Here is a 27,259-nt window from a genome sequence, read left to right as displayed (position 1 = left end):
GGAGACCAACCACCTGATTTCACACATTCAACGGATCTCTCACTATCACGGCACCTAGTCTTAGGATGCAGCCACCATTACACAAATCACACCGGCTGCACACATATTGAGTGCACCCAAGCACTGTATCCTACCCTACTGTCTCGACTGACCTGGACTAAGGTCCCCAAGGGCGTTCAACCCACAAGCGCTTTGAGATCATACCAATGATATATAGGGTGATAATAAATAAATAACCTAACATGAGATCTATGTAGTCAGAAATGGGTGCCCCTTGCCATTGGACTCTTTTCACAGATGTGGTGGTATAAGAATGGGACTGTTTTTAATTCTCATCTCTGACAGAGACACAGAACGATAGATACTAGAACAACATATTCCAACCATGGCCCAGTTCTTGGAAGTAAATCCAGAGTTCAAACTCTCAGGTGGTGATTCAGTGCTTGTGAGGACCAGTAAGAGCCCTCAGGTATGAGTTGAGTCAGAGTGTGCATGCAGAGAGCAGTTTGAGCCCTCAGGGAGGAGCTGAGTTTCTGGGTGCTGTAAGGGTGTGCAAGGAGGCTACTGACACACAGGTGTCATGATTGTTGCTAAAAACCTTTATTTTGGCAGAAAAAAGGCAAAGCCCTACCTAACCCTATTACCGAGAGGGGTTTCTCTGCCACAACTCAATACTAAGGATGTGTCAGAATGTCCAAAATCAAAAGTCCACTGTCCTGTGTCAAAACCTCTTTCCTTCCTTACATTTTCAATTAAACTAAAAGGTTGTTGAGTCTTCTTAATGCAGAAGAATAGTTCCGAGATCTGGAATTACAGGTGCCAGAAATACCAGCAATGCCCTTCATGGAGTCCTATGGCACTCCATGGAATTGGGATTTACCACCCTTTCCGCCACCTGTAATATCCTGGAAATGCCGGAATATTAGGCGACGGAAACAGTAGGTCCGTTTGCCGGTATCCCACTGGAATTACCGGCATGATACCGGCGAACTTGTAATGAGAGCCTATGTGTGCCAATACCTGTCAGGAAGAGCTGTTAGTGATAGTTTGAATAAGTGTGCGTGCCACACATCGGTAAGAATTGTCAGGTATCTCGGGAGGATAGCTCAGGGGCAAAGTTCTCACCTTGGAAGCAAGACGACACGGAGCAACACAGGTTTGATCCCCAGGTCCATGCTTAGAAACCTCTGGGTATTAAGCACATTATAAATAACCTATCATATCATAACCTATCATATAATGTCAGTTAGTAAGCAGTTAAATACACTCTAAGAGCCCTCAGGGGTGGCCTACGTGAATCTCCGTTAAAGCAGTCAAATAATACCTGTCCAGGGTCATCTGAGTCTTTGAGGTCTAGTAAGAAATTGGGGGCTCGGGCTCCGAGCGTATGTGCAATGGTAAGAACTCTTAGGCATGGTTTGAGCCAGTGTGGAAAAGATAATACATCGCAGCAATGATGCCTGTTTGTGTGAACCAGTCCGTTCGTCTCAGAGGTTCCTGTTTTGTTCAGGTTGGGAATTGTTGATAGGTGTGAGTGCAGCTTCTAAAGGGCTTGCCTCACATTTTTTTTATTTATTTGCATTTATAAAGCGCACAGAGCTGCCCTGATGCATCGTGGCGCTGTTACAGAAGGCTTGAGCTTAACATAGGTAGGATGTAACAGTCAGTAACAGTAGCACAATGACAAGTGTTAAGAGGCAGGGGTTATACTTTGCTTTGGTTACAGTGCAGGTATAGCCGTGCATGTTGCTAGGCAAAGACATTAGCGGAATGGAAAGGTTTTTAGGTTTTTGCGAAAGGTAGTGTATGATTCTTCATTCCTTAGTGAGGTTGGCAGGGCATTCCAATTTTCGGGTGCAAGGTGTTGGAAGCTGGACCCTCCAGCTCTAGTTCTTTTGAACATGGGAACATATATTTGGTTAGCGCGGTGTGCTCTAGTGGCTCTGTTCGAGGTGTTGAGGGTGATTCTTTCTGAGCGATGGGGTGGGGCGTCTGAGGTAAGGCACCTATGTGTGATGGCCATGGCTTTGAAGAGTATGCGTTCCTTTACTGGTAACCAATGGGCATCTTTCCTAGCTTGAGAGATGTGTTCTCTTTTTGGGATGGTCAGCGCTGCCCTGAGCGCGTTGTTTTGCGTGATTTGGACTTTTTTTAAATTGCTGGCGGAGGTACCGAGGAAAAGGGCATTACAGTAGTCCAGTTTGGTACCTATTGTGGCTCTGGTGATGGATAGGCAATTTTTGGTGGAGAGGAAAGGTTTGACTGCGTTGATCACCTTGGTGGTGAGTGCTGAGGCGGAGGCTATTGCGTTGACCTGGCGAGACATGGATAGTGAGGCATCTAGGTGAACACCTAGTGTTTTGACAGTCTTAGAGGCTGTGATGATGGAGCTATCGATGTTAAAGGAATTAAATTGTGGAGGGAGTTTGTTGAGAGTTTCGCTGGTCCCTACTATGAGGATCTCGGTTTTATCCCCATTTAAGCAGAGGCCGTTGGCAGCCATCCAGGTTTGGATGGCTGTGTATATTTTAGTTAAGGATGTCATATCTTCATCATATGTCCCGGTTAGTGGGAGTAGTACCTGCGTGTCGTCCGCATATTTGGTGTACGCTATGTTACGACAGTCGAGGTCATTAAAGAGTGCAAGGGTAAATATATTGTAGAGTGTAGGGGCAGTGCAGGAGCCCTGCGGGACGCCGCAGTGGATGATGGTGGGGTGTAGCCAAGGCAGTGTCTGAGAAGACCTTCATGAGTCTGCCATTTAGGAACGAGGCCACCCAAGCGATAGCTTCTGGAGAGAAGCGTGCTTCATTTTTTAGGTGCATGCCTAGAATATCATGGTTGACAAGGTCAAAGGCGGCGGACAGATCCAGTAGGAGAAGGAGTGCCGGTTTGCCTTTATCCATGATGTCCTCAAGTTGTATTTTTAAGTCGAGTAGGGCTGACTGTCCCGTGGCCCGGTCGGAATCCTGACTGTCTTTTACCTAGGATATGGTTGGTTTCAAGATATTCCTGGATTTGCGTGTAGGCGACTTTATCCAGGATCTTGAGCAGGAAGGGCACGGTGGTGAGGGGTCTGTAGTTATTAGTGACTTCTGGGTCAAGAGTAGGTTTCTTTAGAAGGGGGAGAACCCAAGGTTCTTTTAGACTGTCTGGAACTGTGTTGGCGTTGAAGGAGGCGTTAATGAAGGATTTGAGAAAGGGGGCGAGTGTTTCGGTGCAGTCTTTAATGAGACTAGCTGGACAGGGGTCTCCTTTACAGTTGGATGGTTTAATTTTGTTCATTATCTCAATGACTTCCTGTTCTGTTACTTCCCTGAATTTGAAGAGGGTGGTGGGGGCTTTAGTGGAGGGAGGCACTGGGCTGGGCAGCTGGTCGGTGGTGGTGGTTGTTTGGAGGTGCTGTGATAGGTATTTGTGGTGCTCCTTAATTTTGGTTTGTAGGAGTTCGATTTTATTCAGTAGAGCGGCATGTATTGAGTTACACCAGGTCTGATCTTTGACTATGGGCCTCATTACGACCCTGGCGGAGTGGGTTTACGCCAGCGGTATTCGCGGCGGACCCGTCCGCCCCACTACGAGTTCCCGTAGCGCCATGGAGCGTTTTCCGCCTGGTTTTTCCGGGCGGAGAAATCCATGGCGCTACGGGACCTTGTTGTTAATTACGCCACCGTATTTTACGGTGGTGTAATTAACGCCTTCCCCACTCCCATTATGCCCTATGGGGCAAAAATGGGAATGGGGAAGGGTAAAATGGGGAATGGGGATTTACCGCCCCGCCAAGGTCGGAATGGGGCGGTAAATCCGCCAACCCCCATGGCGGTATCGGCAGCTTTCCGCCGTGCTCCATGGTGCATATTGCACCACGATTTCCGCCAGGGTCGTAATGAGGCCCAATATCTTGTTATTTGATGGCTGGTGTGGTAAGTTCTTTGAAAATGGCGAAGAGTTCTTTGGATTCGGAGTTAGCATTAGCAATTCTTTCATTGTAGGAGGCTGACTTGGCTATGACTATGGCTTTTTTGTATTGAGAGGTGATGGTTTTGTATGCGGAGAGGGTGGCTGGGGAGGGTGATTTCTGCCAAGTGTTCAATGTTTTTCTTTTCTGAGAGCGGAGTTGTTTAAGTTCAGGGGAGAACCAGGTGTTGGAGTGTCCCACTGTTTTAGCTTTTTTGTTCTGTAGTGGGGCAATGGTGTCTATGGCAGTGCTTATGGTGCTCTTATAGATGTCTGCTAATACTGACGGGTCAGAGGACTTAGGGTCGGTAGTGAGGGTGCTGAGATGTGGCGTGATCTTGTCTTTGGTAAGATTTTTGGCGCATCTTGCCAGCGCTGGGGGGGTGGGGCTGGGCTTTTTGGTTTTAGATGCGGCTGGGATGAGGAAGTGAATGAGGTGGTGGTCTGACCAAGGAATTGGGGTGATGGAGCTTATGTCGATGTGGCAATTCAGGTCAGCTACCCAATCCAGGATGCGGCCTTTGTTATGGGTGGGTGATGCTATCTTTTGGCCAAAGCCTAGTTCTTTTAGGGCTAGTGAGAGAGATTTGGCAGGCTTATCCTTTTTGTCATTGTTGCCTAAGTTAAGGTCACCTAAAAGGATGCTTTTAGAGGTGAGTTTTAGGTTTTCTGTTAGGTGGTGTAGGAGATTCTCATGGAAATCCAATAGTGGGCCAGGTGGGCGGTAAACGAGGTTGCTGGTGTAGTCAGGGGAGAGGGCGATTTTTATAGCAAGGGAATCTGTGGGATCACCCAGGTTGGAAGTGGTCTTTCAGGATGAGTGCTACCCCCCATCCCACTGAGGAGAGGCGGTCTGGCCTGATGATGGAGTAGCCCTGTGGGATGGCAAGGTTGAGGGCTGGCTCAGCGGCGCTGTGAAGCCACGTCTCTGTGATGGCTAAGATGTCAAGGTCCAGGTTGATGAGGAGTTTGTGGATTTCAGTGGCAAGCGCGGGGATGGACCTAGCATTGATAAGGGCACACTGTAGGTTGTGTGGGGTCTGGGATGATGAAAGGGTGGAGTTGTGTGGTGCCGGTGAGGCGGGATTGGGGTGTACCAGGACTGTTGTAGGTATGGATGGTTTGGCCATGCGGGTATCCATTTCTGTGGTATTGGGAGAGTTGGGAGGTGCTTGGTGAGTAGTGCACAGGTGTCTAGAACAGAGTCCCAGGAGTTGGTTGCTGATGTAGGTGGGTCTGGTGTATGATGTTATGGTGGGAGGTGGATCAGTGGCTGTGATGTTGCTTTTAGTGAAGAAGGAGGGTAGAAAATAAGGGGGGGGATGTTGGAGGGGAAGGTGGGGAGTGTCGCTGGTGGGCTGGTTGCCTGAAGGTGACGCATGGTGAGCATGGGGTTGTGATTAGATGGCAATGCAGCCGGATGCTAGTGCAGTAGGGTGCAGACTCTGCAGTCAGGGCAGTACAGGCTGGTGCAAAGTGCACCTAGGATAATAAAAGGTGCAGCTAGGTGTAAAGCACAGCAATCGGGGCAGTACAGGTATCAGTGGCAGTGAAAGGTAGTTAGAGATGATCTGATGTAAACTAAAATCCGTTACTCGGGACCTTGTCTGATGAACTAGAAATGTAATACTGAACACCTGACCCAGGGGTGGCCTCGACGGACCACTGATCCACCCTGGGAGCCCGAAATCCCTACAACCTCTTCCTTTTAGCACATTGGAGGACTGCCTACCAAAGCCAATAAGCTGCTTTTAGAATCACTGTGCAATTTTTAGAGCCTACGCGGTATGGGCATCATTAAAGCTATGGTGGTAACAGTAAAGCAGGTGGTGTTACACAAATACTGCTAATTTTACCACTTGCCATATTGCATGCTTGAACTTATTAATCCCTGGTGGTAATTAACAAAATACTGATGGCTGTAAATATTGCATGGCTACATGGTGCATTGCAATACCTCCATCATATCTGTGTTTGCACAGCCAGGCTTCATCAAGGTTCTGAACCAGCTTCACAAATGTCATGTTATTTTATGTTGTCTTATACCGCGCACAGCTACCATTGGGATGGTCTCTAGGCCCTCATGTGGCAATGCAAGAAGAAGGGTGTGGTGGGTTACTGAGGGTAGAATGATAGGATAGATCCAGAACCAGGAGAAACTGGCATATATGTGTGTGTGTGTGGGGTTGCAGATGGGATGAATGCATGTCCGTAATAAGGCCCAATGCCTCGGTTGTTTGATGTATGCAAATCTTTGTTATGTTGGGTGTGTGTTTGTGTGTTTCATGTGTGGTTTGGCCGGTAGTTTTGATTGTGCGCTCTAACTTGTATCTGTAAAGGTAAGGTCCATTGTCTGGGATTGCTTGCTGTATGCGAACGGAAGTTAAGTTGGTTGTGTGTGTGTGCGCTTTGGTTAGCCCATACGGCGTGTACAGTACTTGTAAGGTATGTTGGAGGGGAGCAGGAGCAGGGTGGTTAGGTCTTTGGCTACTCTCAAAGTTCTTCCAAGTATGTCCTCAGAGCTCATCCAAACGGCAACTCAATTGTACCCTCCAATTCTTTCAAGTGTAATGCACTGCATGCCCCCACAACCCCTCGCAAGCTCAACACACAAGCCACTCCCATAAATTCCTCTAAGTGCAATACACTGACTACTCCCACTAGCACCTCTCTGCACAGTCTGAAAAACCTGAAGGTGTTTCACAACTCAGTCCCCAGGGATCCCTTATACAGGTGGCTAGGGAAGGGCCACCATTGTTGGATCCCGACCCTGGGGGTGGACTAGCGTGGGAGGATCACCTGGGTAGGGGGTCTTCAGGGAGTGCAGAGGAGACACCATTTCCTGAGAGTTATTTACCCCATATTCCCTCTACCTTTATGGGATACTACAACTCCGAAAACTCCCCTCCTTATCAGCCCAACTACTGAGACGAGGAAGACTTAGACTAGGAAGATTACCACGAGTAACAGGTACTGGCCTTGTCCCACTAATAAGGCCAGGCAGGGTCAGTCATAATCACACACACCTGAAACTCATGGAGCGTTTTCCAAACTATAAAAGGTGGAGCACAGAACGACAGAGAGAGAGAGAGAGAGACGGGGGTCAAGAAGGAAGGCAAGCTGGATGGCGAGATGAAGGAGCATCTGAGAGGCAATTGCAGAAGAAACCAGGCCAGGAAGAACGGGACAAGATGCTGAGAGTTGAGGCAGGAGAAAGCGTTGCGAGGGAGCTGTGTCTCGAAGAAGCCGGGAGAGTTTAGAGAAGAGAGCCAAGGGGCCGGCTAATCCTGCTCCTCCATGCGCCAACAAACTGCTAATTTCATACGCAAGGCCGCCCAGGAGTGTCTGAGGGGCAGGTGGGCAAGACCCTGACCTCGACGAGTTGAAAAGCAAAGGACGTGCGAAAGCAATCACAGCCGGTGAGTTGAAAGAAAGGGAGAGCCCGGTTTGTGATATGTGCGATTGTGAAAGCTACAGTGTTGCACGCAAGGCTATGCATTGAAGGATAAAAGACATTGAACTGAAAGCTTAAAAATATTTAGCAGGTGAGCATGCCAATGAGAAACAATGTAAAGGAGCCGTGCCGTGTGAGAAAGCACGTTGTTTAATGCTTCTTGAAAGATAACAGAACAGTGAAAAGCGAAATGTGTTAAAAAGCCATTGAAGGAAAGGCACAAGGTCGTGCAGATATCCCAAAAGGCTAATGTGAAAGTGTACTGTTTGTGAAACAGGGAACAGACTGGCTATATGCTTTTGTGAAATACGGAACAGAGTGGCCGATGGCCCATTCTGAGAAACCAAGTGCAAGAGGCACGGACATTAAGAAACCAACCTTATTGTCAGAGTGGTCATGCATGGGGGTGAGAATACTGTGCGTGTTGTGAAAATCTGCCAAAGCGATAATGACAAAGACCCTGCTGTCGGACTGGTCACGCCTGGGGGTGATAATACTATGCGGTTGCGAAGGTCTCTGACAGGTGAACATTGTGAAAGAGAAGTACAAAGGTTGGGGAAGGGAGTTCTGCCCGGGCTCTGTGAAGCAGAGCTGTTTAGCTGGAAAGTGTTTTAGCCATGTTTAAGTGTTTGAAGACAGGCAAGGGCAGCCTATGAAAGTAACTAAGAAGGAACTTTGTGAATGATATGATATGATACGTCATTTATAACGCGCCTGTACACAAGTGTTTCTAGGCGCGAATATCTGTTTGTTTGAGAATGGTGGGTGAGGGAAGCCCGAAAGAATCCATTGAAGAGAACTGTGATGCATATTGAACTGTCATTGAAATAGGTGAGGGAGGCCTAAAGGATTTATGGGAAATCTTTGAACTGTGCATACCACCCTCCTTGAAGTAACTTTGTAAGAGCCCCAGTGAACTGAGCATGGAGACCGTAGTGGTGAGACACTTTTATCGCCATTCTGACATTCTTTTGGTATACTCTTATTTTCATACATTTTCCCACACTTAGTTATTGTGAAACGTGAGGGCAAGTATAGGTTTCTGACACAGACTATTTCCTTTGTTTGACTGACGGACCTGCACCATTTTAATTTACTTTGATGGTCGAGGCTACTTCTATTCTAGAAATAGGGGCAGCTAGGAAGTTTCCAATCCCAATCAAACTTCATAAAGGTTTTGAAACTTGTACCTTTTGTGTCTGTGTCCTTACTTGTGATACCAGCCTCACAGTAGCAAGAATTACCAGACATAAAGTGTGCTTCCGAGTGCAGCAAGATTAAACCGCTAAAGTGACACACGGCTAATCTTCGCAAATCTATGTAAATGTTATGTCGTGTTAAATTGTCTTATGTGGCGCACTGTTGCCTTTAGTATGGTCTTCAGGCGCTCTTGTGGTTCTGCAAGAGAAAGGGTTGGGTAGGTTAGTGGGAAGAGAGGGAGTAGGATAGGAATTGTGCTTTTCTGTTGGAGCTTGGAGAACGTGAGGAACTGGTCTCTGGTGTGTGTCAGGTTTCTGGTGTTTGGTTGTGATCACTGGAGTTATTGTCTCCGAATGGGCAACGTTCAGTGATTGGGTGTTTGTTCGAGGCATTTAATTTTGTGGTGTATGGAAGGGGTTGCGTGTTTCAGTGGGGACTAGGCTGATCCATAGGGTCGCGTGAGGTAGGTGTGGGGTATGCTGGAGAGGAGGAGGAAACAGATTGGTGGTTTTAGTTTTCTTTCCTCTTGTGCCGTCAGTAGTATCCCCTTTGTGCTGGTCATTGGGAAATGAACAGCCAAGTTTTCAGTCGTTTTCTGAAGGTGAGATGGTCTTCTATTGTCCTGATTTCCTTTGGGAATGTGTTCCATAGATTATCATGGTAGACACAGGATAGATTAGCAGGGTAGACACAGGATGAGAAGTGATTGTACACCGTGGTGAAATGGATGTGAGCCCAGGATCCTTCGGGATATCTGTGAATCAAAGTCAATGTTACGCACAGCAGAGATATGCCATAGTAGCATCTGTGGAAAACATGGCCACCCTCATTGTGCCATTGATGTCAATAGATTCTGCCTGCTTTTTCCTGGCAGAGGGAAACTGGCTAGCATACACTTAAATCAAGCTGGTACACAGGGTATATAAGCCTGATCCCCAAATAGCTGCATCAGAAGTCTCCCCTCTCCCCCGCCCCAGAGTGGGACCTCCAGCTGAGGTTTCAAGGAGGGGTTCTTGCACCATGCAGGAACTCCTCCAGCACCCACATCAAACTTTGACATTTGCGGTGAAAAGAGTGGAAAGCCTGTTTGTGTGCTTTTCCACTTTATAAGCCAGATTCTTAAGGAAGGTCTTTGTGGATTTGGAGAATAGTTGTAAAATAGTTTTCCTATTATTTCAATCTAGGTCAACAGCAACAATGCCTAGTTTAGCAGTCACTGGGCACTTCCTGTCCCAAACAATGTGTAGGTCAATGAACGCCTTAATAAGCGGTGAACCCAGCTCCCAAAGAACTGTTGAGGACTTTACACTACATTTTTCTCCTCCCTCTAACTTTCAAAGTTACTGTCCTCTACGGGGTCAAGATGGGCCTCTAACATGAACCTAATCAGACACGAGAGTTTTGGCATTCCTAACAAGCTGGCCAGCAACATTTCCAATCTTTTAAGAGCTAGAGAGAGATGTCCACAGCAATGCTTTCTAGTCCGCGCAGTATTGGTTATGGTCTCAGTTGCATGAAAAGCCCCCCAATTCTCAAGCATAGCATCTGCAGGTGTTTGCAGACTGCTTTTAGTTACTTCAACTCCAGGAAAAATGTGACAAACCCCTCCATGCAGAACTGTGTGAAGCTTTTTTTGCTCATAAAATTCCTTATCCATAGCTAATCTGGAGCACAGTGAATGAATAATGGATTTCACGCTCCATCAGGATGCTGGGTCTAGCCATGGTTTGGAGTTAGTGGTATCTGTATCTAGACTGCAGGGCTTTAAATTAATCAATGATTCCTATCTTCACCCAGATGCTGGGTCTAGCCATGGGTAAGGACTGGGGGCATCCGTAGTTAGAAGTAACAGACATCCATCTCTGTTCACCTGGGGCTTGGCATGGGTAGGTGTCAGTTCTGTCCGTAGCTAGACTAAAGGGCAGTGAACTAATGATGGATGCTCATCCATCCAGATGCCAGGGCTTGCCATGCTTGGGGATTAGTGGTTTCTGTAGTTGGACTGTAGGGCAGTCAATAATGCCAGGTCTTGCCATGGTCTTAGTATTTGTAGCTCCACTGAAGGGCAGTGAACTTTAAATGGATTCCTGTTGCAATTCAGATGCCAGGCCTCTCCATGGTTAGGGGAGAAGATCACTCTTCTCCAGCATTGGATCTTTCATAGATTCACATGCTATGAACATTCCCCGTCGTCGGGCTGGGAACCAGCTTGATGACCGGGAATGTTCATAGCATGTGAATCTATGAAAAATACTAATGCTGGAAAAATTGAGTTACAGGTAAGAAACGCACCCCTTGTGTCCAGTGAGTTGCCAGGCTCTGGTTAGAGATATGGATAAATAAAATGCCTTGCAGTGAACAAATAATGGATTTGTGTGTCCAGTGTGACACCAGGCTCCGATTAGTGGATATGGGTAACAAGAAGCAATGAAGTGAAGGAAAAATTGATTCCTGTGTCCAGTGTGACACCGGGCTCTGATTAGTGGATATGGGTAACTAGAAGCAATGAAGTGAAGGAATAATTCATTCCTGTGTCCAGTGTGACACCGGGCTCTGATTAGTGGATATGGGTAACTAGAAGCAATGAAATGAAGGAATAATTGATTCCTGTGTCCAGTGTGACACCAGGCTCTGGTTAGTGGATATGGGTAACTAGAAGCAAAGAAGTGAAGGAATAATTCATTCCTGTGTCCAGTGTGACACCGGGCTCTGATTAGTGGATATGGGTATCTAGAAGCAATGAAGTGAAGGAATAATTGATTCCTGTGTCCAGTGTGACACCGGGCTCTGATTAGTGGATATGGGTAACTAGAAGCAATGAAGTGAAGGAATAATGGATTCCTGTGTCCAGTGTGACACCGGGCTCGGGTCAATGGATATGGGTAACTAGAAGCAATGAAGTGAAGGAATAATTGATTCCTGTGTCCAGTGTGACATCAGGCTCTTATTAGTGGATATGGGTAACTAGAAGCAATGAAGTGAAGGAATAATTGATTCCTGTGTCCAGTGTGACACCGGGCTCTGATTAGTGGATATGGGTAACTAGAAGCAATGAAGTGAAGGAATAATTGATTCCTGTGTCCAGTGTGACAGCAGGCTCTTATTAGTGGATATGGGTAACTAGAAGCAATGAAGTGAAGGAATAATTGATTCCTGTGTCCAGTGTGACACCGGGCTCTGATTAGTGGATATGGGTAACGAGAAGCAATGAAATGAAGGAAAAATTGATTCCTGTGTCCAGTGTGACACCAGGCTCTTATTAGTGGATATGGGTAACTAGAAGCAATGAAGTGAAGGAATAATTAATTCCTGTGTCAGCAAAGAAGTGAAGGAATAATTGATCCCTGTGTCCAGTGTGACACTGGGCTCTGGTCAGTGGATATGGGTAACTAGAAGCAATGAAGTGAAGGAATAATTGATTCCTGTGTCCAGTGTGACACCGGGCTCTGATTAGTGGATATGGGTAACTAGAAGCAATGAAGTGAAGGAATAATGGATTCCTGTGTCCAGTGTGACACCGGGCTCTGGTCAATGGATATGGGTAACTAGAAGCAATGAAGTGAAGGAATAATTGATTCCTGTGTCCAGTGTGACACCGGGCTCTGGTTAGTGGATATGGGTAACTAGAAGCAATGAAGTGAAGGAATAATTGATTCCTGTGTCCAGTGTGACATCAGGCTCTTATTAGTGGATATGGGTAACTAGAAGCAATGAAGTGAAGGAATAATTGATTCCTGTGTCCAGTGTGACACCGGGCTCTGATTAGTGGATATGGGTAACTAGAAGCAATGAAGTGAAGGAATAATTGATTCCTGTGTCCAGTGTGACAGCAGGCTCTTATTAGTGGATATGGGTAACTAGAAGCAATGAAGTGAAGGAATAATTGATTCCTGTGTCCAGTGTGACACCGGGCTCTGATTAGTGGATATGGGTAACGAGAAGCAATGAAATGAAGGAAAAATTGATTCCTGTGTCCAGTGTGACACCAGGCTCTTATTAGTGGATATGGGTAACTAGAAGCAATGACGTGAAGGAATAATTAATTCCTGTGTCAGCAAAGAAGTGAAGGAATAATTGATCCCTGTGTCCAGTGTGACACCGGGCTCTGGTCAGTGGATATGGGTAACTAGAAGCAATGAAGTGAAGGAATAATTGATTCCTGTGTCCAGTGTGACACCGGGCTCTGATTCGTGGATATGGGTAACTAGAAGCAATGAAGTGAAGGAATAATGAATTCCTGTGTCCAGTGTGACACCGGGCTCTGATTAGCGGATATGGGTAACTAGAAGCAATGAAATGAAGGAATAATTGATCCCTGTGTCCAGTGTGACACCAGGCTCTTATTAGTGGATGTGGGTAACTAGAAGCAATGAAGTGAAGGAATAATTAATTCCTGTGTCAGCAATGAAGTGAAGGAATAATTGATTCCTCTGGCTCTGGTTAGTGGATACGGGTAACTAGAAGAAATGAAGGAATAATTGATTCCTGTGTCCAGTGAGATCCAGGCCTGGTTAGTGGATATGGATAACTAGAAGCAATGAAGTGAAGGAATAATGGATTCTTGTGTCCACTGAGATCCCAGGCTCTGGGTCGGGGTAACTAGAAGCGATGCAGTGAACGAATAATGAATTCCTGTGTCCAGTGAGATGATAGAGTCTGGTTAGAGGTACGGGTAACTAGAATGCAATGCAATGAGCAAATAATGGATTCTTGTGTCCAGTGAGATGCCAGGGTCTGGTTAGGGGCACGGGTAACTACAATTCAATGCAGTGAACAAATAATGGATTCTTGTGTCCAGTGAGATCCCAGGGTCTGGTTAGGGGTATGGGTAACTAGAATTCAATGCAGTGAACAAATAATGGATTATTGTGTCCGGTGCAATGCCAGGGCATGGTTAGGGATATGGGTAGCTAGATTGCATTGCAGTGAATAATGGATTCCTGTGTCCACTGAGATCCCAAGCTCTGGGTAGGGATAACTAGAATGCAATGCACTGACCAAACAATGGATTCTTGTGTCCAGTGAGATGCCAGGCTCTGGTTAGGGGTAACTAGAAATAATAACATGAATGAATAATGAATTCCTGTTTCCAGTGAGACGCTACAGTCTGGTTACAGGTAAGGGTAACTAGAATGCAACGCAGTGAAGAATGGATTCCTGTATCCAGCGAGAGGCCAGGCTTTGATTAGGGGTAACTAGAAGCAATCACGTGAACAAATACTGGCTTCCTGCTTCCAGGGAAACACCAGGCTCTGGCTAGCAGTATGGGTAACTAAAATGCAATGCAGTGAACGGATAATGGATTCCTGTGTCCGGTGAGATGCCAGGGCCTGGTTAGCAGTTAGTGTAGGTAGAATGCAATGCAGTGAACAAATAATGGATTAATGTGTCCAGGGAGATGCCAGGGCCTGGTTAGGGGCATAGGTAACTAGAATGCAATGCAGTGAATGAATAGTGGATCCTTGTGTGCAGTGATATGCCAGGCTCTGGCTAGGAGTATGGGTAACTAGAATGCAATGCAGTGAATGAATAGTGGATCATTGTGTGCAGTGATATGCCAGGCTCTGGCTAGGAGTACGGGTAACTAGAATGCAGTGAATGAATAGTGGATCCTTGTGTGCAGTGATATGCCAGGCTCTGGCTAGGAGTACGGGTAACTAGAATGCAATGCAGTGAATGAATAGTGGATCCTTGTGTGCAGTGATATGCCAGGCTCTGGCTAGGAGTACGGGTAACTAGAATGCAATGCAGTGAATGAATAGTGGATCCTTGAGTGCAGTGATATGCCAGGCTCTGGCTAGGAGTACGGGTAACTAGAATGCAATGCAGTGAATGAATAGTGGATCCTTGTGTGCAGTGATATGCCAGGCTCTGGCTAGGAGTACGGGTAACTAGAATGCAATGCAGTGAATGAATAGTGGATCCTTGTGTGCAGTGATATGCCAGGCTCTGGCTAGGAGTATGGGTAACTATTACCTTTCAGATCGACCTCCTTGAAAGCCTATGGATTTGCCAACACTGGATTACACTGTAGTCGGATAAAGAGCAATGTTTAGGTATTGATGATTGTATTCATTGACATTCATTAAAGGATGACACCTGTATTAGGCTAATACGTGTTTAGCTTTACAAGCAACGAGGCAGACGCAGGCCCCTTCTTCACGCATGGAACTATGTGTCCTGAATTTTTTCAAACTAGAATATTCTAGCCGAATAAAGGGGTCACGCTTTTAGGATTTCTCACTGCCCATTTGACTTTTTGAAAAATGTATTCCCTTTCATTTGACAAAAGTCTTGAGACTTTCCGTCTACATCTCTTCAATATATGCTCTGTCGAGCATGGCAGTAGTTACACTGCCCTGATGGGTAGCTCAACCTTTGAAATTCCTCTTGATGAGACTAGAACTGAAAAGCACTATCAGTTGGCATTGGAGCAGCTCCAGTTGGACCATGCCACGGTGACAATAAGGCAACTGGTTGCTAAAGGGCTGTCCAACATATACGTATGCAATTGCCTTTGCTCACTATCCCAGTTTCCTTTTCTACAGATCACAGAGACCACTCGGGGACCTAGCCATATGCTCAGTTTTACCCGGTTTTGGCCGAGTTGCCCCCAAAGTGAAGTGCATTGTTAATGATGCCTGGCTCCGGATCATGACAACCCTGTGTGCAGGCCAGACTGTGCACCCTCGTGACATTTAGAAACAAGTTGTGGAGGTCTTCACAGTGCTCAGAAAATCCGGACTCGCGCTTGTACCAAGATTCTTTACAAAAGACCTGGCAGTGGTTGCTGTTCCCAGTAATCATCTTCCTCGACCTGCACCACTGACACTTGAACATCCACTTGGCAGGTATGCTTTTGTCCCATCTAATGAAGATGTGTTTGATTTTACCCTCCATAGGAATGTCCCTGAACCTCAGGAAATTCGTTCACATCCAGTAGGATCCAGTTAATCTCTGCGATTCTGGATAACCAGAAAGGGAAGGGAAGGCTTTTCATCTGTTCTCCTCCTGAGAAGGCGAGGGACGCTCATCAACAGTCGGTGTCCCTTTTGCATGCAAACACTCTTCTGAAGGCCTTGTAGTTTCTTTGGTTTAATGGCCGAGTGCATCTATTATGTGCCAGCGGCGAGGTTGAGTAGGCTGTGCCTGTGACGGGCCCTGCACCATGGGCGTAATTATAGGGGGGGGACAGGGGTTTTTGTCCTCCCCAACTTCTGTGGCATGCCTTTTTGTCCCCTCAATCTTTTGGGGGGATAGAAGGGGGTCTGTAATCATCACTTATGTAATTGGATAGCGCGAGCCATGCTGGGGTGCCCAGCAAGACTTGCGCTGTCTCCTTACGTAATGCTGAGGTGCTTGGCAGCCGCGCTGCAACGCATGCAGGGCCGGATGCTCTGCGTGGCTCAGTCCCTCACCCTGGCTGGTCTGACTCAAAGTCAGTAGACAGGGTGCTGAACTGGGTGTTGCAGGACCTGGCGCATGTGCTGCTATACTAGCAGCAGCACTTCTAGGGGCCACGTCGCAGAGAATCGATTTCCGGCTTTGGGTTCGTGCGACACACAATCTGGAACTAGGAATCTCATTCAGCTTGCTGGTTTCTGTCTGGAGGTGCGTGAGGGCGAAGAGGTTAGGTTGGTGTAACATGAGACATTGAAAGCAGAGCAGAGGTATATATTTTATTGTGTTTGTGTATGTTTGTTGGGGGGCTGGCCTGCTGGCTGTGCCTAGTGAAGGTGCATGTCACATTTGGACAATGTGAGCAGAGCTCACAGTACATATGAACGCCCAGGTGTGAAGACACACTAACAATAATAAATGGCGCATTCTCTGTAGCAAGCCACAGCTCTTTATCGCCTCTCAAATTAGTCTTGCCACTTTTCAGATGGTACTAAAGCACCACCATCCTAATTTCAAAATGAAGTTGGCGGAAGGTGTGCCCTCCCCAAGTAGAGTGGAAAGAGTCAAGCTGAGAAAACCTGTGACCCAAAACTGTTGTACTCTGCAAATTCTGTGGAATGAAGCTGAGTGCTATATGCCTTCAAAACATGGTGAACTTTTGTTTGCTCTAGGTGCACAGAAGGAACTGTATAATTTTTCCTCCTGCCGCCAAAAATAATCTTCACCAAACTGGCAAAAAGTATTTCAAACTTTGTGGACACTTTTTCACGACGGTTTGGTGCAAATTAGTAAATGGGTGTCATGGTTCAGGTTACAGGCCACTGAAAACTGCTTCACTTGCCAAACTAAGCAGGGGAGTGTCCAACATTGTAAGAGTGGGAGGTGAGCGACGAAATGCAGTGCGTGCAATTCCACATGCTCTCATTCACGCCCCCAAACCGCCCACCCCTGCCCCAGTCTACATTTTTGGTAACATTCGTGGTAGATGGCATTTTAACACATAACAAAAATAATTATACTGCAGGTTCATGCCAGATGCAGCAAACTCATCTATTAGAGCACTGTCCAAGCCCTATAGGGCAAAATACATGCAAACCTCCTAATTAGCATATGGATTGCACCAACAGAAGTGACTTCACAGAAAAGGACATTGCAAGGCACATCACCGGTCCTTGATACTTGGAAGCACCATGGAAGTAACTTTAGAATAAGTTGCCATAAATAAGCCAAGTGACAAACATCTTTGTGGTGCAAAATATCTAAATTGCACTATTGTTATATGTGGAGCAACTCTATAGTCATTAGGCTTTTCCATCATTATACCATGATACATTAACAAAAGCTTTGAAGTGAATCAGAATCACTTGCAGAGCTGCAGATAAGGCACAATGTGATTAAATGATTTGCTTGGGATCACACATTTGGTTAAATGAAACTGGAATGTGGACAATTTAAGCGACCGCACACATCTTTCCAGGTTTAGTTGATATAGATATTTATTAAGGTTTTGCTTTACATTTCATGTGCTTAAATAATTATTTATAGCAATGCTTTGGAAGCAAACCACATTACATAATAAACTAGCCATTCATAGTAAACTAACCATACACTATATACATTGTCATAGAAATATGTTGAGCCGTGGGAGTATGGCTTTAGTTTTATTCTCCCCATTCTGCATGCAAAGTCACAATAGCCTCATGTAGATTCATGTGAGCCTAACAAATCCCCCTTTTGTTTTAAAGCTATAGTCATTTCATAAAGCAGGCAACATTATGCACCCTTCTCACTTCTGATCACTCCCTCCCATTCACATTTCTAAAGAGACAAAAGTCCCTGCTAATAGTACCCTCTCCCTCCTATCAGTGTCTAATGACTCACACTGTAATGCTTTGTTGATACAGTGCAACGTGAGGACCCTCTGCTGACCGGAGCTCCTTGGGACATTGTCCTGGCAGCGGGACACCTCTACCATTCGGAACAGGTAAGGTGTCTTTCTGCCAGGACAATGAGCGTGCTGAGCAGGAATTGCTCAGTACACATTGTCCTGCTAGCGAGAAACCTTTGCCGTTGGGCACCCTCTTTGAGGTGCGAACGGGAGAGTTGTCTCAATGACAAATGTCCCGGTTCGGGGGCATCTGCCTCTCCCGCTCGGTACTTCACTTCCTGCTGAACACAGGAAAACATACCTTAATTTTAATCAGTCAGAATCTTGTAGAAAAAATCTATCAGCACATACACATATAAGGTGCTGTGCAGAACCCATGTTTGGAGATATGTCATTTAGAAATTGATACCAAGTATACTTGGTCACCCACTGCACTGCATTAACCGATGGCTTCTGCCTTTGAATGAAAGGAAAAATCAAGCGAATTGCTGACATTCCAGTGAATCTGTTCCTTTCGGCCAGGGTTCAGCTAGGTCAAGTCAACTTAGCCCAACATTTCAGGGATCAGCGGGTGATGAAGTCTGGTCTGCTCAATGGACGTTGTGCCACTGTTTCCATGTGTTATTGTATATGTACAATTAAATGTTGTGTGCACACAGTGTATGTCAATGGAGGTGCTGGGTGCATTTGTGTGTGAGTGAGAGTGTATGAAAGCATATGTGTGTTGACCTTTGTGTCTGAATGAATTATAAATAATGCATTGTTTGTATGTTCTATTGGAATTAAGTTTGTGAATGTTATGTTGTGTCACTGGGTGCATGGCAGGCCGGCTGAAGATGTGTGGGAGTTCAATTGAATTTTAAAAATACGCCACCAGTCTTATGAAAGTTATGACAGAGCATCAGCAATGGTCTCTTGTGGTGTAGTAGTCTAGGGTTATCCCTCAGGGATTTAGGTTGTTTGACCATGGAACAAAATCAATTCACTGTAGTTGGTACAAAAAACCACACCCATGTCCCCCCAAACCGCCAGTACACCCATAAACCCCCCTACTTACCTTTTCTCAATCTGCCGCCTCTCCTGTACCCTGCAGCGTCAGATCCATCCATCTAACGCGGGTCAGATCTGACGCAGCAGGATCCCTTTTTCTTCTTTTTTTTTGTTGGGTCCCCTGCCACCAATGCTGACCAAACATAGGAAGCGGGGGAATCCCCGCAAGCCTAGCTCTTCATGTTCGGTATCTTTGGCTTCAAACTAATGGTGGTGACCAAATTCAGTCAAATCTACCATTCAACCACATTTTTTGGAACAATTTGGCCGAAACGATCCCTAAGAGCCACCATCTGCCCTCCCTCCACCGCACCCCTGTCCCCCCCAACATTTTCAGCAAAGTTACTCCACTGCCCTGCACACTCGTATGAGGTCTCAAGGACCTCATTTTGTTGTTACCACGCATCCCTCGGGCTTGTGGAGATCAGAATCAAAATAAAAGAGTACTCATACCCAATTATAACCCTGTACTTAATATGATAATAACATGAAATTTTTAAGTATTCTCTTATTAAAGATAATTGTTTTACTTCGTGATGTATTTAGCATACATGTTTAACAGCTTATCTCTAGTCGCATCCTTTCCAAGATAGGATTTTTCTTGGTTACACTACTAATTGCAAAATTAATCTTCAAATAAAGCGGACAACTCGTGTTTCACACAGCAATGTGACTATATCACACATTATGAGTTTCCTCAGAGCCCAATGATGATACCGTGGTTAATTAATAACAGCAAGAAAGTAATTGGGAATACAAATAAGCTAAATGGTGGCAGTAGTGCACACTTGTGCATTTGTTTTAGGGGGCAGGACTAGAAAGATAATTGTAGTGCCTAGAGGGGACACATCCAATGAAATGAAGGGAGTAGCGCACATGCGTAGTTAACGTGTTGCGGAAAGACACAGAGGTAGTTGGCACATCTGGTGCTGCCCCATTTGATTAAATGGTTGCGCAAGCGCGCATGCGTACATCTGTTTGCTGGGCGAATGCCCTTTAAGGAACGTTCACAGCTAAGGGAATGGTGCAGTGGGAGACTGCTTTGACACAGCAACGATTTAAAACCTGTGTGTTATATTATTTATGTATACAATTTGAGCAAATAGCATCAATGTTATGCTAAAATAAATGCTTGAACAAACCCTTATACCTTACATTTGAGAGTAGTAGAAGACATTTCAGCTAGCATGCCTCAGTACCCCCTGAAAGTTCACCTCCAGTTCAGAGCTACTCAGCAATGCATTCTGGGCATGCAAATTAAATGACAAGCATGCATTTTGCTCCAGACAATTGTCTTGGCCTTATAGGGCAGCTATATATGATACATGTGTATGTATTGGAAAAGCCTCCAAGTGATATTTCTTTTAATGTGTTCTGCTATTTTCCCATATGCTCCAGGTGTGAGGCGGGACACGCAGGCTCTGCACGAGGAAACGCCAACGCCCGCTACTCTGGAGGCGATCTCTGTGAAGTCAGAAGATGAAGAGAAAGAGAAGGAAGTGGTGGTTCTCAACACGCAACCTCTTGAACAAGACTAGGCACAGAGTGACTTTACCCGTCGGAAGCACGCCCCTATCATTGCTTAGGACGCCTGCTTCATGCAAATGTCACCATCCAGTTACCCCGGAAAGGGCAGGCATTCCACTGAAACCTGCCAGCCCTGGGCAGTCTGGTCTTCTGCCCAATCATGATCCGAGAGAAGATGCGTTGTGCTCCTACACAAACCAAGCACCGGAATGGTCTTCGCCCAATGAAGAGGTGGCCTTGCAAGTCTCCAGACACAGGCCATGCGTGTCCCCTGAGTGTGTCTCTTTCACAGTCCAGCCAGACCCCAGGGAAGCTGACAGAAACTCCCAAAAGTCCCAATGGGTCTGGAATCAAGACTCTGGAAATGGAGGCTGTCAAGGTCTATGTAACCTGCTCAATTTTCACAAAAGAGAAAAGAACAATAAAAGACTAATCTGTCCACCTTGTTCTGATCTTAAGTTTATTGTAAATCTGAAATGTAGAGGATCAAAAAAGACGGGCTTGATTTAATCTAAAAACGCGGAACTACTTGCATTCACCATCAATGCTGGGTTGTAGATTGGATTCGTACATTCTTTAACATGTTTAACTGCAGTCTCCCCCTTAATGAAGAACATAGTGTAAAGCAAAGAAATACCTACAGCATACCTTTCAAATCACTCACGTCTGACTGGTGTCACCCACCGTGCTCTCAATCAGGCCCCACACATGGCCATGGACTTCAACGTCTGCTCACCCGCCCATGCCACTCAAAAGGTTGCGAGGTATGCCCTTGGCACTCCTTCAGTCATTTTCATGGGAGTGTACCCCAGAATGTAGGACACGCCAGAGGTCTGGATATCTACAGACATAAACGCCCACTCCGCCCTGTGATACCAGTGCATACCCCATAGTTTCATGTGGTGAAAAGCAGAATAAAGGGCCTCACACTTGCATGGCTTGGTACTGCCAAAAGGTTCAAAGCTAATTTGCTGCATCTATTTTTGCAAAGCGCTAAATGGCACCAACATGATGGGAAGAGAATAATAGAGGGGAGGTAGCAGCGGGAAAAGGAGGGTAGGAGAGAAAAAGATTAGGCACCCAGTAGTGCAAGCAACAGGGAGGTCTTTGGGGCGCAACTTTTAAAGGGTCAGGTTTCAGGCGCAGGTGCAGTGCTAATGAATTCCAAAGGGAGGGCAAGCATTTTGCAACCATATACTGCATGGAACATGGCAGTCGCCAAATGTTAAATGATGACACCAAGCCGTGGGCAATGAATGCCTCAGAGAGGTCATGGCATGCAGGTGTTTACAACAATGTCCTTTCAAAGTGCAGGTGAGAAAGTGCAAAGAATTGTGATGGTGTACATTCCTGATAAACTTGCCATGTCCTATTAATTATTTATATGCAGGAGGAACAATGCTCTTTTGATCACAAAAGAACGTACAATAGATAAGGAATCAGATTTCACAGGAATCAGTGAGCTTCTTACAATGGGGTGCGTTTGAGGGACATTCTGACTGGGCTGTGGAGGGGAGTAAACGGAGCAATCACCGGGACAAAACATACGTGGACATACATAGATTAAGGACAACCAACAATGGACATTTTTTAGGGCAGGTAATTGGTATGGCCAGCTGTGCTCAGGATGTAACCATGAGGGTTGATGTGCTAGAGTGGAGGCAGAGGAAGTGAGGGACAGAAGCAGGTTATAGGCGAGGGATAAATGTTAGCTAGCAGGCAGATGAGAGTTAGGTTAAGAGGAGAACTTGGAGGTGAGAAGGTAGGCTTTTAGTTTGGTTTTGAACAAATCCATTTGGACTGTTTCTCGGATGTCCGGGGAAGAGAATACCATGCAAGTGGAGCAACTAGAGAGAAAGAGCTGAAGCGAGGGGAAGCACAGGGTGTGCGAGGAGCCACAAGAGTAGTCAAGGATGTAGAGCAGAGATTACAAGAAGGCTTGTTGAGTTAGATAAATAGATAGATACAGTGGTGCCTTACCATGGATACATTTGTGGACCAGGAGAAGAAATTTTAATCTGCACCCATTTTGCATTGTCAGCCACCCAGCCTAGTGATGGTAAGAGGAAGTAGGTGTCTAACCGGCTAGTGCCCGGGGATCTGTCATCCAGGTGGCCAGGACACGGCCATCGCTTTTGAATTCAGTTCCTGGGACCAGTGTGGGAGGATCACCTGGATGAGACGTCTTTGGGGAGTGGGACACCGGATGGTGAGACGTTGTATCCCCTTCCCTGTAACACCTTTCCCCCATCCTACCAGGTATACTTAGGAACTTCACCCCCAAGCACCCCTTTCCCGACACAAACACTTTCTCATAGACCGCTCACTGTGGGAGAAAATGGACTAACACCCGAGCCGTATACGTGACATGTGCCAACACAATGGTCAGGAAATTACTGATAATTACACACACCTGACTTCATCACACTTCCCCACATGGATAAAAGGCAGAGCATGAAAGCACACTCTGAGCAAGGCAAAACACACAAGGAAGCAGCAGTTCCAAGATGGCAGTTTAATATGAGCAGAAAGACGGCAAGACCAGAAAGGGTTGCAAGGAGGTAAGTGCCCTTGACCTTTTCGGAGAAAAACCCCTACTTTCACAAGCCTTCGAGAATACAAAACATAAGACCTGGAATCCACGTTGAAGAAACATGCATTGTGTGTTAGAGGCACCCGGGGCTCTTCCTCATCGATAGGCGGGGAGGAGCGTGTGTTGTAGGAGCCAAGGACAGTACCACAGCGGCAAAGTAGTGCCAGTAAATTCAGTACAGCCAGTGAATCTGGTAGACTGATAGCAGACCAGTCTGTGTTAGCACCAAGGTTGCAAGCAGCAACATTGTATGAAGAAATCTGAGAGAACAGTGTGTGAAGCATATGTGATGAGCGACGCAAATAATTTTGAACATCCAAGAAGTGACTGAACTTTTGAAACCAAGATAGATACCATATACAGAGTGCTCCGGCACCACATAGGTGCTCATTCATTGGTTTCTGTTAGGTACCCAACTGAGAGGTGAGAGATGTAAATTGTGAATTGTGAAATTGAAGTGGTCCTGCAACGGGGAAACTACACCCTGTGCACATTCGAAAGTCTTTGATAGCTAATACGAACTGCAATTGGTCCGAGCCTGGCTGAGGGAGACTAATTGTGTAAGAGGAAGGATCTTAGCACAGCTGAGGGGGATCCCGGGTGAACCGAGTGTCACCCGCAAAAGAATATTTGCTGGTAAGGTGTCTTTCTGCCAGGACAATGGCAAGGGATCTGAGCCTGGCTGAGGGGGGTCCAGGGTGAAGAGTGAATGATCCAAATTGAGAGAGGAAAAGAACTTTGTGTTTTGTTTTTGATACATCAGGCCCTCTGAATCAAGAGACTTTGATAAGTAAAGAGACTTGGGCACAGAAGGCCCTGATGCTGGTAATGGAACTGTGTCCTCGCCCCCGAGTGTGTGCTTCTGCTCGAGTGAACTGCCTTGCCCCGTGCTGAAAATGTGGGGAAGGGAGGCCAACGGCCCGAACATCCTGACATATCATTTTGTGACCACTTCTTTCTCCAGCATTGGATCTTTCATGGATTCACATGCTTAGAATATTCCCCGTCGTCAGGCTGGGAATCCCCGGTACATTATATAGACCCTTTCCCGTAGGAAAACTTTTTCGACACTTATGCGTCCTATCCACCTCGTTTTGTATCATGCGTGCCCGCGCCGTCAGGACGCCATGATATAAATACAGGACCCGCCCCCGCGCTCCCTCAGATTTCAACCGTCTTTCAAAGTAGTGGGATCCTCGTGGTTACTACTAGTAGAAATTAGGTTGTTTTTTCTTTCGCTTCGGCGACGTTATATTCTGGAGAATTATGTCCGGAAAAGCGTTATTTCGCCCTTGTGCGACATGTGGACTCAAAAAAGTCTATGAAGGTGATGCCCACATGGATTGTATCTACTGTCTCCACCCGCACCACACGGCGGATACATGTGAGATATGCCAGGGTTTCTCCCAAAAAACCCTTAAAGACAGAAAAAGAAGGTTGGTCGACTGGTTTAACGATGGAGCGGGTGCCTATCCGGCATCAGAAGTTGGCTCAACGGCCTCCAGGAGCAAGTCGGAACCTCCCTCGAAGAAGGTACGGCCGGTCGACAACCTCCCTGATGTCAAGCATACGGGGAAGCATGCTGGGTCTTCCTCATCACACAAAAAGTCCTCCTCCTCCTCCTCATTATCTAAGACGGTGAGGCAAGCGACGTCAAAATCCTCCTCAGGGGACCGTCCTAGGTCTTCCATGAGTCGGGATTCTTCAGCCGGGAAATCGGCATCGAAATCGGCTTCCAAGTCTAAAGTCTCGGAGCTGGCTACTTGCTCGTCGACACCGGTGTCGTTGACGATGCCTATTACTGTTCAGGCTGCAGCGGTGGGGATTCCTTCGTCGACGGCGACTCAGTCTATGGCTTGGCAACCAGAGGTCTACGACCCGGTCCCCCCTGACGTCTTACTGCAGCCGGACACGGCCTTGTCGGCGCTGTCGGCGGAAGGGGAATGTGGCATGGTTTTACAGCCGTCGGATTTGGGCTTACGGCCTTCCACTTCGACGACGGCGAGTGGGGGTATGGTCCCTCTATCCTCGACGTTGCTGACCCCCCAGACGGTCTTGTCTCTGGATGTGCTGAATACGCTGCAGAAGCTCCTACAGCGTCTGGATACGCAGATCCCTCAACCTGGGACCTCATCGTCGCTATTTCCTGTACCTTCCGTCGATGAACAAGCTCAAACAGCCCGCTCGACGACCAAAAGCCCATCGGCCTCCCAGGTGGTGAAGGATCGTCCTCGAGCGCAGGAGGAGGGTGAGCTATCGGAGTCTGATTCTATCCAGGATGACTCAGGGTCAGACATTTCCCTGTCACCGTCGAGAGACCCAACATGGAATTCGGATGTGGAGGTAGAGTCTACGAGAAGCCAGGCACAACCGTCTCCTCCGGATGATGTGGGAGCCTTCCACGCCATGATGGGAAAGGCGTGTTCCGAGTTCGGCTTGATTCCTGAGGAACAAAAGAAAGACTGTTTTCTCTTTGATCATATGGGTCAAAGGAGGAAATCGGTTTTTGCCATCCCAATTCTGGACCACGTGTGGCAAGAAGGCCTCAAGACGATGCGCCATCCGTTCTCGGAGCCGGCTATCAAGGGGCGTATTGAGAAAAAGTTTAAAGCTCCGGAGTCCACTCCAAAATGTCTAACGGCACAACCTCTGTCAGACTCCGTGGTGTCGGCGGCAGCGGCTAGGAAGGCTAGAGTACAGCAAAAATGTTCGACCCCACCAGAAAGCGAGGCCAGAAGGCAGGACGCCTTTGGAAAAAAGGTGCTCTCAGTTGGCGCGACGACGGTAAGGGCAGCCAATTCTTTGGCTATCGTATCAAGATACGATAGAGAAATGTGGCACAAACTAGCCCCTATCCTAGAACATCTGCCAGAAGAACACCGAAAAGCAGCCATGTTACTTGTACGAGATGGCGAGGAGGCTTCGAACCATGCAATTAATATTGCAGTTGATCTAGCAGAGTCCGGTTTCAAACAGATCAATCATGGCGTAGTACTTCGTCGACAAGCGTGGCTCAAATGTACTACTTTCCGTCCCGAAGTCCAATACAAAGTCCTTGACATGCCATGTGAAGGAGAACATCTGTTCGGAGAAAAGGTAGATGAAGCCTTGAAGGGGATGAAGGAAGACACGGATACTGCTAGGTCTCTGGGAGCCCTCCAGAAAGGTAGAAATTTTCGCTCCTTTTGCCCATTCAGGGGTGCTTCTGGAAACTCCCGCTTTGGAGCCTCTAGGGACCGTGGATTTAACAGGTCCTCGTACTCTTCGCAAGGTTTCAGACGTGCATCCCAGTCGGCACGAAGAGGTAGAGATTATCAAGCCTCCAGAAGACGTGGCTCGGGTTCCTCTTCGACGAAGGGCAAGCAAACCGGCAACCAATGACGGCCTTCGGAACGTCCTGGGGGGTCGAGTCTCTCATATCGACCAATGGAAATGCATCACCACAGATCGATGGGTCCTGGACACGATTCGCACGGGTCATGCGCTACAATTCAAAGACAAACCTCCACGTCTTCCGCCGGTGTTTTCGGCCCAGCCCCACCTTCGGGTCCTACGACAAGAGGTGGAGCTTATGCTAAAAAATGGAGCGGTAGAAAAGGTTCCTGTGGCACAGGAAGGAAACAGAGTTTATTCCCGGTTCTTCATTGTCAAGAAGCCAAATAGAAAATGGAGGCCCATTCTCGACCTGAGGGTACTCAACAAATGGCTAAAGAGCTTAAAATTCAAAATGCTAAAGCTCCAGGAGGTTATCAGGTCGGTGCAACCCAAGGATTATCTGTCGTCGCTGGACCTTCAAGACGCTTATTTTCACATCCCAATACGTCCACGACACAGGAGATATTTAAGGTTCGTTGTCGGACCAAAGCATTTCCAGTTCAAGGTCCTCCCGTTCGGTCTCAAGTCCTCCCCCAGGACGTTCACCAAGTGTCTGGTCCCTAGAGCGGCCCATTTAAGAAAGGAAGGTCACCACGTCTATCCCTATCTAGACGACTGGCTGGTCAGAAGTTCGCCCACGGAACAAACACGGAACAGTCTGGGGGCCACGTTGTCCCTCTTACAGAAACTGGGCTTCTCGATAAACTTCAGCAAATCCTCCTTAGAGCCTTCGAGGACTTTGGTTTTTCTAGGAGCGGAGTTTCATACGCAAACAAACCTTGTGAGACCATCCAGCGAGAGAGTACAGAAATTA

At 46.8% G+C, this 27,259-nt stretch overlaps 1 protein-coding gene across 3 annotated transcripts in view; it reads left to right on the top strand.

The window, feature by feature from the left end:
- The window catches only part of ENO4 (enolase 4), a 418,823-nt gene extending 397,901 nt beyond the window's left edge, over nt 1–20,922 (top strand). For all 3 annotated transcript variants that reach the window (XM_069611917.1, XM_069611918.1, XM_069611916.1), the window contains one exon: nt 20,349–20,922. In XM_069611917.1, coding sequence (XP_069468018.1) covers nt 20,349–20,488 — 140 coding nt within the window. In that variant the 3' untranslated portion in view covers nt 20,489–20,922. The remainder of the gene's footprint in view (nt 1–20,348) is intronic.
- Nucleotides 20,923–27,259: the final 6,337 nt, after the last annotated feature.

The sequence above is a fragment of the Ambystoma mexicanum genome, chromosome 8, assembly GCF_040938575.1.
Source record: "Ambystoma mexicanum isolate Mex_15411 chromosome 8, UKY_AmexF1_1, whole genome shotgun sequence".
In the NCBI taxonomy this organism is placed as follows: Eukaryota; Metazoa; Chordata; class Amphibia; order Caudata; family Ambystomatidae; genus Ambystoma; species Ambystoma mexicanum.
The sequence above is the reverse complement of the archived record's forward strand: the minus strand, read 5'-3'. Positions and strand labels throughout refer to the sequence as shown.